The sequence below is a fragment of the Lissotriton vulgaris genome, unplaced genomic scaffold, assembly GCF_964263255.1.
Source record: "Lissotriton vulgaris unplaced genomic scaffold, aLisVul1.2 SCAFFOLD_518, whole genome shotgun sequence".
Lineage (NCBI taxonomy): Eukaryota > Metazoa > Chordata > Amphibia > Caudata > Salamandridae > Lissotriton > Lissotriton vulgaris.
In genome coordinates this window covers 961,578-974,752 of record NW_028243238.1, presented here as the reverse complement: position 1 = coordinate 974,752, position 13,175 = coordinate 961,578, and the positions used below count along the sequence as shown (strand labels likewise).

The following is a 13,175-nucleotide window of genomic DNA, read 5'->3' as shown; positions in this document are numbered from 1 at the left end:
CTGCTGATTATAAAAGGCGGAACCGAGTGGCATTGCCAATGCTTGAGGTTAACCGGTCAATAAAATGTATTATTACTGCTGTTTTTTTCGCTACGAAATGTGTCTACCCCACTTGATGGTCAGAAACACTGAAATATGGGTGAAGTCTTTCGTCAGCAAATACAAAAATAATCACTCCGAAACTAATCCCAACAGATTTTTAATACAGTCGCTGAAATGTTTGGGTATATAAAAAAACATTACAAAAATGCTCACACAAATTCTTATTCATGTAAAAATACCCGGCCCTTCCTGAATCTCAAATCATGAAAAAGTTGCTGTATTTTTAACTGTGAAAGGTGTCAAACTCACTTGATGGCCTGGCTATATATACTGACGTATGCGCATAGTTTTTCGTCAGCGTCACTGTAGTCACACAAACCCTGATATCCTCATGCGTTTTTGTTAAGTGCGCAAAATATAATTTCCCATGACCCTTAAAGTATTCGAATATACACCGTCTCTCCATACATACGCTTTAAAATAATTAAACGCGACAGAAACTTCAGAATCTCCGATTTCTTGAAGGCGGTGTCTGAAGTTAAAGCAGAACTTCCTAGACTTTGGTGTGCGTTCCTTCCGCTTCCCGTGCCTTGCCCTTTAACACCAGCCAATAGGCTTCCAGAAGCAAATGCGGGAATTGCAAAAAGTCAGTGTATTGCCTTATATGGAATATGTTGACGCATGCGCAGAAAGCATCAGACTGGTAGTGGCGGAGAGAATCCCCGGTACCGGGAAAGGCAACGTTTAGAAGCAGAGGAAGGCTGCAAGTCCCCCTAGCAAGATGACGATTCCCGGTCCATCGCCGGGGTTTTAGTCTGTCCCTGCCCCGTGTTAGGATGCTGGGACCTCAGCAAGGCTCCCCCGGGGGTGGCGGTGGCAGCAGCCCAGTTGGGGTAGAAGAAGATCGCACCATACTTGCTTCGTACGTGGAGCAATATCTGGACTGCGTCGAGTCGCTGCCTCTCGAGATTCAGCGCAGCGTCTCCCTGTTGCGGGAGATAGACACGCGTTACCGAGGTAAGGAGGAAGCGATACCGCCGTGTGCGAGAAGCGCAGTGTTCAGCGTACAACAGGTTGTGGGTGTCATCCCGGGGCTCACAACTAGAGTGGCATAGGTCTCCACGTCATACCTAGCTCATTACTGCAGTGCCCGTCTGAAACTCCCCACACATCATCCTGGAGAATGGGTGTTTGAGGTGCTCGGTGTATGTATCCACATCCAGTGTCCTCCGTGCTACGGGGAAACGTGCTTTCCAGTCTCTCACCACTCTGCTACACATAACGGCTGCAGCTACCCACAAGAAGAGCCAGATTTGTTCTTCTCTGGCTGTCAGATGCGTTGTGACAGTGGCGATGAATTTTGGATACCGATGGTGAAGCCTCGTTACTCCATATTTGATTTTAATTTTGGAGACTCTGTTTTGTTTTCTTTATGATCCGTTGCACATTGTCGCAAGTTAATTGGCGGTCAGGGCTTTGATAGGCAACGAGAAAACCCCTCGACTGAAGTCTGTATTTTTAGCATCAAATCCGCCATTTTGACAGCACAGCAGAAGTCTCTGTTTAGTCAGGTCGCCTGTGGGGCTTGTGGCCAATGGTTTTCTTGAGAACGGGGGCTCTCAATTTGTTTGGTTTTAATGTATCCGTGTGCTTTATATTATCTCAAACTGTGTTTTGGTGTTCGGGTGGCTTTGCGGGGATGAGACCAGAGGGTCTTCGTGGCCTATAGTTGTTTGGGAGTCGTTCTCTTTCCTGCCCTTTAATATGGCATGCCGCTTGACTGTTCTGTTTACTGTGATGCATGTTGTGGTTCCTAACTCTGTGTTTGTTTTTGTTCTCTGATGTACAGTTTACATCGTTTTATTCCTTGGATGAATGGATTTTTTTTTCTGTCGGAAACGGCTTGGTGGGGTTGGCTGCGGTCTTCGTGTATCTAAGGTTGCTCAGTAGTTTATAGTAGCCAGTTTACTAAATCCGAATGGCAGGCTCTTGCCAGAAAGTAGTCTACGCGGTTGAAGATCGTGCTTCTGTTGTATCAAGCGTGGATTTCGGCACTCGGTGATCTGTGTACACAATAGAAATGGGCATGGTTAGAAGTGCCTAATTCAGCGGTGTCCCTCTAATGATGTTCAAGGACGGAGTCTGGTCGTGTTGGTAGTAGTAACTTCCAGGGCACCTTTTTTTGCTCAGTAGGAGACCTCGTTGAATGTCTTTGCTTTGCGAGTGAAGTACTTGACGTCACTTTCAGTTGGGCCGGAAGTTGAATAGACACCCCTGGTTGCCTAGTTACCTGTAAACGTAGTGGCGGCCATTTTGGTGCGGGTAGTTGCCTGCATGTTTCTTTGCAGTGTGTAGGAGTAACGCGGAAGTAAAGCCACTGCTTGTTGAACATTTCAATAAACCGTACCTTTTGGAATTACTTATAATTCTGAGCCCGTTTCCTACACCAAATCACACGGACACGAGTGGATGAGACAGTACAACTATGTGCCCCAAACACTCTTCACGCCTACCTACCTCACGCCCCTTTTATTTTGTCCTTTTAGCTTCTAAATACGTTTTCCCCTGCGAATCCGTTTCGTTGCATAAGTCTTTCTTTTTAATGATTCCAACTTTGACGTTTATAATGCCTCCTTCAGTTCATCACCATACTTGTATATTTAAGTTATTGGGAGAAAAGACATGGTCTCGCACCCACCCCTCTCTGCCAGTCACTTGCGAAAATTTATGAAAGAATGGATAGCTATTCTAAGAAAAGTGCTGCACATTATATCTAGCATCACCTAACAATACCGACTTGGATGGTTTAAGGTGGCCAACTTTCCATTATCTGTTTGTGTGATCGTAGACATCAGAAGACGTTTGGTAATGGGGGAGTGGGAGTATGAATCACTTCGCACATTTTTGGAGTTTTATTCTAACTCTCTCCCGTATTTAAATCGGACCACATTAAAATATATAACCCAGCCAAATATTGAGCTTATACCGACCACGATCTTACTATTCATACTATAGTTGAGCTCTGATACTTTTACCACCTCCTGGAGTAAGTTTTTATAGCTTACCGTTGCAACTTTCCGGAGACGTGTTCAGAAATTTTACAACTCTGACATCTAAATGGAATACGTCTGTAGCTTTGAAACTCCACAAGTAAATATCAATATCTACATCTCCCAGGCATACCATTCGATAAACACCACCAGCTACAACACCTGGTCCAGTCGGTACGTTTTAGCAATGCAACTAGGATACTTGACATGCATATCCAGCCTTACCACTTAAACTTAATATGCTGGAAATAAACACGTTATTCTCAAGTTGGACAGGGCCCATAACACAGTGGCATTTTCCTTCAAAGGGCAGTCTATTGGCCTTACCTTCAGAATCATTGCCCCCTCAGTTGTGGTCTGACTAGGTGTGGTGTAGTGTGCTAGTTGGAAACTGTGGAACATGGACACGTGCTTTTTTTTTTATCCCCAAATATTTTTTATTAGAGATATGACATAATGAAAAAATCATACAAAGGAAAAAGCATCATACACAATATCCGTGTCATAAATCTGATTTTCTGTTTAGTGCCCCCCCCCCCCCTACCCATCCCACCCAGCCCTATGGGTCGCTACAGAAAGATCAGGGAATAAAAAAAACCAGATTAAGACATTACCGGGGCCTTAAACAAAACAAAACAAAAAAAAGAGAAGAAAATCAATTTCATCAGACTTCCCAGAACCTTAATTTTCCAGGTTCAGCCAGTTAATTAAAGGCTCCCATATCAGTTCACCCTCCCTCCGGGCCCTAGGTCCTCTTCTCCTAAAAACCACTAATTCCCACATATACACATTTATAAATTTGCTAAACCATTCATGTGATTTCGGAGGAACAGGGTCTAGCCAGACAGTCGCTATACAAAGTCTCAATATAGCCATGGCAACAAAAAATAGCTTCCGCTCTGATTCAGTCATGTTTTGGTCCGCTACCCCCAACATTATGGCCTGTGGTGTTATTAAATCAAATCAAATAAGCTTTATTCGTTTTATCAAGAAATCATAAAAGCGTGCAAGTACAATTTATACTGGCAATGAAGAACAGTTTTCACATGAACAAAGTTACAAAAATAGATAAAAATCATTTCTCGAAAATTTAAAATCTACAGCAGTCATTTGGACGAAGGACCTCGTGTTACACTAATCATTCAATATTAACATGTGTTAGTTAACTCATTGAGTTTCAAATTTCATCACTGACATTAAAAAGCGAGAAACAGCAAAGATGACATCCACTTCTTCTAAAAGTAATAATTTCAAATATGCAGGTTTACATGTTCTTATCCCCCAGCGTTTAAGTAAAAGGAATAATTTCCTCGGGCTGGTATACAGATTACAAAAGAACATGATATGAATGTTACTTTGTGTTGAATGGTCATCGCATGGACATGTTAATTTCAATGAGGCCCAGTCATTCTGTTTCGGCAAAGTGACCATACGGAAGAAAATCCCTAAGCGCAGCCTAGTCAAAAGCATGCGAGGGTAGGGTGCTATTTCGATCCCGAGGTAAAATTGTAGGCCTTCAGTAGGGGTAATTTGCTGATAGCTCAGGGTTGTGCCTTTAAGTTTCTCTATATCCCATCTTACACTCTCTAAGTGTATAAATAATAGTTTTTTAAGGGCCGGCCTGGACAAGGTTTGTAGAGTCTCTGGTTCATCGTAAAATTCAGGGTGTCCAATGTTAGAAAACATTGTTTGTACATATCGCAGCCACTTGACTTTTGCTGCACCGTCCAAGGCCATGCAGTCTTTAATGAGGTTTCTATTCAATTTGCCCTCCTCTGTGGTCCAGATCTTATGCCAAAGCAAGCAGGGTGATGTTTTTATGATGTTGCTAAGGTATTTAACGCCGGTCTCAATGTGAGTCATAAATGTCAACGTGGTTTTGGACACTCCTAGTAAGTAACAAATATAGATGTTCTCGCAAGTTTGTAATGAGGACACATTCTCGAAACCCCAAAGGCCTGCGCCATATGTGGCCGTGGCTATTCACTTTGCCCGGTAGATCTGTAACATTTCTCGAATGGGTTTACCCCCAATTTTGCCTGCAAAGGTTCGTAGAGCACCTATGGCACGGCTAAAGGCGAGTTTCCTAGCTGACAGTGCGTGTTTCCACCTCCCCCACCTGTCAAACACGATGCCCAAATAGCAAAAAGTGTCTGTAATAGCAATCTTTTGCTGATCCAGATATATTGAGCATGGTGGTCTGTTGTTCTTTTGGGAGCAGGACATGGAGAAAGTTTTGGAAATGTTCACCTTTAAGTTTCTTTTACCCATGTAGGATGAAAATTCATGTACTGCTCTCTGCAAGCCTACTTTTGTCCTAGACAAGATTGCCGCGTCATCGGCATATTAAAGAATGGGTACAGGCCTACCATTGACAGCCGGGTAATCGCTTGATAGTTATTAAATTCTCCGCGATAGAGTTTATGTAAAATGTGAAAAGCAAGGGCGCAAGTATGCAGCCTTGCCTCACCCCTCTGTTTATAGCAAATTTTTGTGAACATTGCCCCTGGGTCCCAAATCTTACTCTGGCCCCTGCATCTCTGTATAGTTCTTTAATAAATGTGAGAATAGTTGAGTCCACCCCGATGTCTTCCAGTGTCGACCAGAGCAGCGCATGGTCCACGCAATCGAATGCGGAGCTGAGGTCGACAAAGGTAACAAATAGGTCCCCTTTTTTGGCCTGCGTGTATTTGGAGACTAATAGGGACAAGTTTAGACATTGCTCCAGTGTCCCTAGTCCCTTTCGGAACCCATATTGGAACTCCGAGATAACCTTTTTCTCTTCTTCCCAGTGTTGTATCCTCTTAAGGACAATCCTTCCTGCAACTTTCATGAGTTCCTCCAATAGCGATATTGGACGGTAACAAGCAGGGTCGTCCCTGTTCCCTTTTTTAAATATGGGGACTACGATCGCGTCCGACCAGGTGGTAATGAGACCGCATTTATTTCCCATATTTAATACATTGGTTAACAAGGTAACCCAGAAGTCCAGATCTGATTTATAGACATCCACTGGGGTGTGGTCAGGGCCGGGGGCTTTGCCTAACGGACTTTCCCTGAGGGCATCTTCCACTTCTAGGGTGGTAAATGCTAGATCAATCGAGTAAGGGGGTGCTGGAGAGACAGTTAGCTGGTTATCCTGGATTATATTATCTGTGGGTGAGGTCACCTTGCATGGGTTCGGGGCATTACCCTGTGTGTTGTTGGAATAAAGATTACCATAATGTTCTACCCAAAGCTCGGCCGTTATGGCTACTTCTACAGAATTATCTCTATTTTTTGAGTTATAAACAGATCTTATGACTTTCCAGAAGGCATTACTGTCCTTATTCCTGGCGGCTTCCCCCAAAGCTTCCCAGGCCTCCTGCTTCAGTTTCGCCCTCCGCTGTTTGATTGCCAGCTTATAATCATGTCTCGCTTGACGAATTTGAACCCTATCTTTCGGGTCAGCGGACAAAGCTTTCTTTAGGTTTTTCAGTGTAGATGTGCATCTAGAGTCAAACCACCCACGAGTATGCTTCCTTGTTCTAAATGTTGTTCAATTTTGCTGAGCAGTGGAGTCAGATAGGGGCAAGATGCAAACATATGAATGCTATCCGCCGCAAACTCCCCACATCGGGGACAATTTACCCCCACCCCATTGTTGTATACGATGTGGAGTTATATACAAATTAAGCCATGTCTTAAAGCATTGAACCTGAAGATTTGCAGATATAGTGGCAGTTCGACTTTACCCTAACCCTAACGAGTCTTCACAAACATCCTGCCCCACATGTAATCCAGTTTGCCAATGACTGAAGTGCTTAGTTAGAGCATCGCTCCTTCTTTCATTAACAAATTTATAGATAGTAGATATAGTCGATTGGCCCCCCTTAATTGCTGCCACTAACGGAATATGGATCCAACTGACAGTTTTTTGGAGAAGAAGTCTCGGATCTGTAAAAAGTTTAAAAATTGCCGATTGCCTATTCCGAATTTCTGTTTTTATAGAGTCAAAAGTCAATACCCCTGATTCAGAAACTATATCCCCTAATATCCATCCTGGAAAATTTCCGGGAGGAGGGTGTTCCCTGTAAAAGGGGAATATTAATGGATTCTCCCAATGTTGCACAATTTCCGGACTGTCGTCCAGACTTTGAAAGCCCCCAACAAAACCTTAAACCTCACCCTGACACGTGCTTTCTAATACTGGCCCCTCCATTTGGCCAAATTGTGTGCTCTTGGGCAATCCCTTTTCAAACTTATTCCTCTGCTCCCTTTGAGGATGAGGTGTGCAGAGGCGTTCTATATATGTTGTAGTCGTTTCTGGAGTTTGGCTGAGGGTCCTGCGTAGAGAGCGTTGCCGTAATCCAGTCTGCTGCTGACGAGGTCCTGGGTGACTATCCCTCTGGTATCGGTGGGGATCGATCGGCAGATCTTGAGGAGCATGCAGAGGGTGTTGAAGCAGGTGGAGGAGACGACGTTCACTTGCTTGGTCATTGACGGTGCGGAGTCCAGGATGATTCCTAGGTTTGGCTGCGTGGTTAGTGGGCGGCGGTGCAGCTCCTAGTGCAGCCTGCCACCATGAGTCGTCCAATGCGGAGGTGGTGGATCCGATGATGAGGACCTCTGTCTTGTCCGAGTTCAGTTTCAGGCGACTGTTCGTCATCCATTCGGCGATGGCCTTCATTCCTTCATGTAGGTTGGTTTTGGTGGTGACGGGGGACTTGGTGAGGGAGAGGATCAGCTGGGTGTCGGCGTATGCGACGATGTTGAGGTCTGGCGATGTTGGCGAGCGGTGCCATGTAGATGTTGAAGAGTGTTGGGTGACTTGAATAATCTACTCAACCTAATTGTCATGCTCTTGACCCATAAACTAGTTTCAAATGATATGAATCTGGGCAAATATTTTGATTCACTGAACCGCCATTTTCTTCATTATCACACATGAGAGCGCCTTCAAATATGCTAGTTCAGCATGCCTGCTGTGCAAAAAAACAATATTTTATTTATTTATTTAAAGAGTTTTTTATATAGTGCTGGCTAGACCAGTAGGTATCGGAGCGCTTTACATAAGGTAAGCAAAGTTACAACAATAATAACAATTTAGGTTACATCAAAATATGAGACACATTAACAGGCAAGATCAGTGGAGAAGGAAGGGGGAGTGAGAGGACCAGGGGGAGGAAGGAATAAGAGACAGAGGTAAAGTCAGCCCAAAGACTGAATGGATAGGTGACGGCCAGTGAGGTCGTCTGAGGCCAGTCTCCCCTAAATCTCTCAAGGAAGCACCAACATGTATCAGTCAGACCGGTGTATAGAAAGGAGAACAAGTCAAAAGCAGAACGGCAATACAATGAGGGGGAGGGTGGGTGAGAAGGGGAGAAAAACTGTGTCCAAGGTCCGGCTGGGCAGGTGATGGTCAGGGGGTGAACCAAGTCCTATCTCCTAATTAGCTGAACAGAGCAGCTCCACCGGTTGTCAGTCATAATCCTCAGACTCCGCTGTCCAGAAAGAGGTCATGTGTCCTCAAGTAATATCAGAGTAGTGCAGGGGGCGGGTGGGGGAGGGAGGCCATAGTCAAAAAGATATTGTTTGATTTAATATACAACCTTTGCTTCATATGTAATATGTTAGCCACATATAGGATGCACATGACCCCCCCCCCCCCACACACACACACACACACACACTTGCCTCTTAGTTCATTAACAGCATTGTCATAAGAGCGTGGGCAGGCATGTTTCTCAAATCATGTTTAAAACATATCACCACTTTTAAAATATCTAACTAAAACGTGAAGTGGTAGCACACTGTCATTTCCAATCAGCAGATTTTACATTGAAATGGCCACATAATTTCCCTCTGACATGCAGTTTTACTGATAAAACTATATAGTGCACAAACAATAATGTTTGGAGATCGAGTTTCAGTTAATATTTGTCATTTGCACTTCACTAAGCAAAGTGTTCAGATTTTTTTGTTGCTAATATTTAAATCTTCGTTTGCATCACACTTCTCAATTACAACAAAGGGGCTTTCGTAATTCCTGCCATATTTTAAAATACTTGTACTATTTATTTACAACCTATTTAAACAGCATGTGTTGGAAAATAATACTGACGTCTTACAGCCTTTTGTTTCACAGTGTAGTCAGAGAGCTCACTTGACAATAACCTCTAACTGTAGTAAGAGTAAGGAACAATAAACTCAATTTTCCAAGCAGCAATGATTAAAAACTCAAACTGCCATTTTATCTCTTTTCTTGAAAAGACAGCAAATGTGTCGAGATGAAAACAAGATCATGTGTTACTTCTGGAGGTTAGCTGTAAGCTTGCATACATGTAAATGTAGGTGTTTGTCAGGTTTTACTCGGAGTTGGCGTTCCGTCTGGTAAATCAAACATGTGTGTAGAAATTTTGCACTCAGGCTTTCAGTCAGTTTAATTCCACATTTACTCTGAAACCTTTGACTGTATTCACAAGAAAACCAAATACAATTTGCTCGGTTGTTTCTTCACATTCACATTGGAATTGCTGCAAATGTTAGTGGGGGTTTACTTCATTCAGTTTAGCTTTGCTTCGCAGCGTAACATATGATGCGATTATTAAGCGTGTTACTGCAACTATTCAGGACTTACGTTTTCATTTTATTTTCCCCCCAGAAGTTTTAAATGAAATTGACGAGGTCTATGAACAGTATGTGAATGAAAGCGACCCTAATCAGAAAAAACGCTTACAGCAGCATCTCCAACGAGCACTAATTAGCAGCCAAGAACTGGGAGATGAAAAGCTTCACATAGTGACTCAAATGCTGGAGCTGGTTGAGAACCATGTCCGACAAATGGATGCCCATTGCCAGTATTTTCAGGAACCACCAGAAAACGAAAAGCCTATAGAGAAGGCTAAGCTGGAATCCAGCCACTCTGAACGATCTTCCAGAAGAGCACGCCGGCAAAGGAACAGTGAGGGCAGAGACTTGAGCCACATGGGCAATGGGACTGACGAAGGTGAGGAGCCGCCACCGAAAGAAAAGAAATCCAAATCTACTAAGAAGAAGAAGCGGTCCAAGCCCAAACCGGAACGTGTTGCATCTCCCGTTGAATATGCTATAGATCCCAATGAACCTACTTACTGCTTATGCAAGCAGGTGTCTTATGGTGAGATGATAGGATGCGACAATGAACAGTGCTTAATTGAATGGTTTCATTTTTCATGCGTTGGATTGACTTACAAACCGAAGGGAAAATGGTACTGTCCTAAATGTAGAGGCGATAATGAAAAGACCATGGACAAATGTTCTGAAAAATTGAAAAAGGATAGACGGTCAAGGTAGTATTTGATTGTCTTAGTCTTTTCCTTTTGTAAATTTCAGAAGATGTTTTTAAAAAACCTGCATAGGACTATGCAAAAACTTTAAACGTATATCCTCATTTTTCCTTTGCTGAAGTCCAATCGCTGCGATAGAGGTGCTTTACAACATTACACTTGTAGCAGTTAACGGCAGTGTAACATTTCTTTGAACCCGTGCCCTACTTTACCCGTTCACTTATTTACGTATATTTGCAGGCAGATGGTGTTTTTCTTTTTCTCCATGTTACAAAGGAATGGTTAATTGCTTTAGGCAGAAGCTTTGCGCTTTATATGAAATGTTAAAGGTGTTTTTGATTTATTTTTTTTAAAAACATTTATTTTACTTTGAATTGGGGTAGAGGGAATATTAGACATAGGATAGCCTTTTCTAATAAACCCTCCAACCCCGCCAATTAGTGGTTGCCATACTACGCTTTTATAGTCAATACCCATTGGCTATGCAGCTATATGGGATAACCTAAACTTGGCCACTATAGTAAGAAATAAGCTCTGACTCCAAATGTATTCTAGTGACATAGGAAGAAAGTGGGGGGAAATTCGTCCGAAGCAATAGGGAGGTTTATACGTTTTTGTACACCATGTAAGTATTTTCAGAATTAGATAGCTAGTGTGATCATTTAGGCCGTGAAACCTTTTCAGATGTGTCCGTATTTTGTGTTCTAATAGAATAAATATTTAAGAAATATGTTTTGTGTTTTAAGATTTGTTCTATTGCCATAGTGTAACTTAATTCTGACATTGCTATGCACGTATACAAGTGATGCTACAGAAGAGTAGCCATAATAAATCTGCTTAAGAGAAAGATTGCATTCTTCCAAGAAGTAGCACCTATCAGAGCAGTATCTTTTTTTTATTTTTTTTTTTTTTTTTCTCAATTTCTATTTACTATGCCTTAAAAGGCAATAAATGCAAGCGTCATGCTATTAGTGTTGATTGATTCGTGCACAGTGGACCGTAAACAATCACTCTTTGTTCCTTAATTCCCTCAAAGTTATTGTGCCTGAAAGTGCCTCCATTTTGAAATGTTAGTTTTCCAGCTTTCTGTACACCAAAAGGACCAATATAACCAGCATAATTTGAGAATACATGCACATGGATACCACACAAGTGACAAGCTGCGCTCTACAAATCCACCTTACATTACATGGCCGATCTTGATCTCGATGAAATTGACTCTAACCAGATGAGGAAGAATGGCTGTGGCTGAGATCATGGTTCCCCCATAATAGCCAGGTATGGAGATTGAACTAGACAAACGGTACCACATATTTTTATGCTTCATGTTGTTTTTTAACCTGGACTGACCAGCACAAACCTTCTAACCCCAGCAGCACTGCTGCTTCACTACCTTAGGGTAGTTAAAAAAAATTCACCTCGTCCGAGCACCTTAGTCTCATCACCCGCAGTCCAAGGTTGCCTCAAGCCCATTGTGCATAGGTCTTATATTCACTCAAAATAAGTCACCTATCAGCCTTACTGTTTAAAGTAAAAATTCCTACAAGCACCTAAGTCATTGTTAGCGTTGGACCTTCCAAAGTGCAACTATATAAATGTGAGCACTCTCTTTAGTGTCTGTGCATTGGGAGGTTTCAGTTGTGGACATGCAGACCAGGATACCCATCCCTCTCAGAGTGAAATGGGAAAACATCTCACAGTGTACCAGACAAAGCAGTTTACTTTCTTTGTCTGCCTTTCTCAAATAGGCGTAAGTTAAGATGTACCTGTCAGCCCAATAACCTCACAACAATTCAAGAATTCAGACATTTATGTTCAACTATCCTATTATTTCATTAATTTTGTTGGCTTAAGAAAATGTAAGTAGTCCAACTGCCACCTCTTCCTAAACCCCCTCTCACCGGTCTCAAAAAACCTCTGTAGAGTTGACCTTGAACTCTGTTCTCTACTGTAATAAACCTGTTTGCTCTCATTACCCTGCCACTAAGGATATGTCTCCCAAAGCAACACCCAAGGTCGTCCCTGAATAGCATGAACAATCATGCCTTCAGGACCATATCAGTACTTCCAAATTAGTGTTGTATTCCCCAATTAACCTACGGCTTCAATTGGAGCATGGCGAATGATCTGCTAGTCCACCAGGCCATCATATCCCTCGCTGACCTGGTGAAAAACTGCTCATCATACTTGATCTCTACTAGACAGGCAGTGATTTGGGCCTTCAGCAGGGGCTCAGTGGCTCTGTTGAAGGCACTGACACTTTCCTGAGCGGGTGTCTGGTTTAATGCGTCTGCTCAGTAAAGATTTGTTTTTCAAAAACAAAGTCCCAAAGTGAGAGTTTGTTGGAAAACTCAGAAATGCCACTGGCAAGCTTGGGTGTTTATCCCATTCATAAGGGTAATGCTTTTGGTGTACCTGTCTGGGTCATCCAGGCTTTCCCTCGTGGTCCCGGACAGACAAAATGTATGGCAGAACAATCCTCCTAAATTGGGTGAACTTTGTCTTTCAACTGCGATTGGTCAAAGGACTAGGCACTTCCCATTAACACTAACTACAGTATCCGCTTTCCGTTCTAGTGGTATATGTAGTTTTGCTGGTCAAACACACAAACCATAGCAACAGTTTATATCTGTTTCTGCCTAGTGTGTATGTTATGTGTGGAAAAATAAGTTTCAGGTCCATTGGAACAGACCAGGACAGAACCCTACCCAAGCATGCCAGAAGGGGACCAACGCAGGACCGTCCCAAATCGTGTGTAAAAACGTTCCATCCTCGG

The 13,175-nt window shown here is 42.8% G+C and overlaps 1 protein-coding gene across 1 annotated transcript; it reads left to right on the top strand.

Moving 5' to 3' along the window:
* The first annotated feature begins 731 nt into the window (after window positions 1–731).
* On the top strand, window positions 732–11,246 carry LOC147668655 (inhibitor of growth protein 2-like). The gene is made up of 2 exons (XM_086948547.1): window positions 732–1,059; window positions 9,736–11,246. Exons 1-2 carry the CDS (start codon window positions 879–881, stop codon window positions 10,404–10,406), a joined length of 852 nt encoding a protein of 283 aa, XP_086804673.1. The 5' UTR covers window positions 732–878; the 3' UTR covers window positions 10,407–11,246.
* Window positions 11,247–13,175: the final 1,929 nt, after the last annotated feature.

What these genes read in the sequence shown, in the direction of transcription:
- LOC147668655 (XM_086948547.1), top strand. Translation starts at nt 879, where the DNA reads ATGCTGGGACCTCAGCAAGGCTCCCCCGGGGGTGGCGGTGGCAGCAGC. An exon ending in GATAGACACGCGTTACCGAG is followed by an intron (nt 1,060 to 9,735) that starts GTAAGGAGGAAG and finishes TTTTCCCCCCAG; the next exon opens with AAGTTTTAAATGAAATTGAC.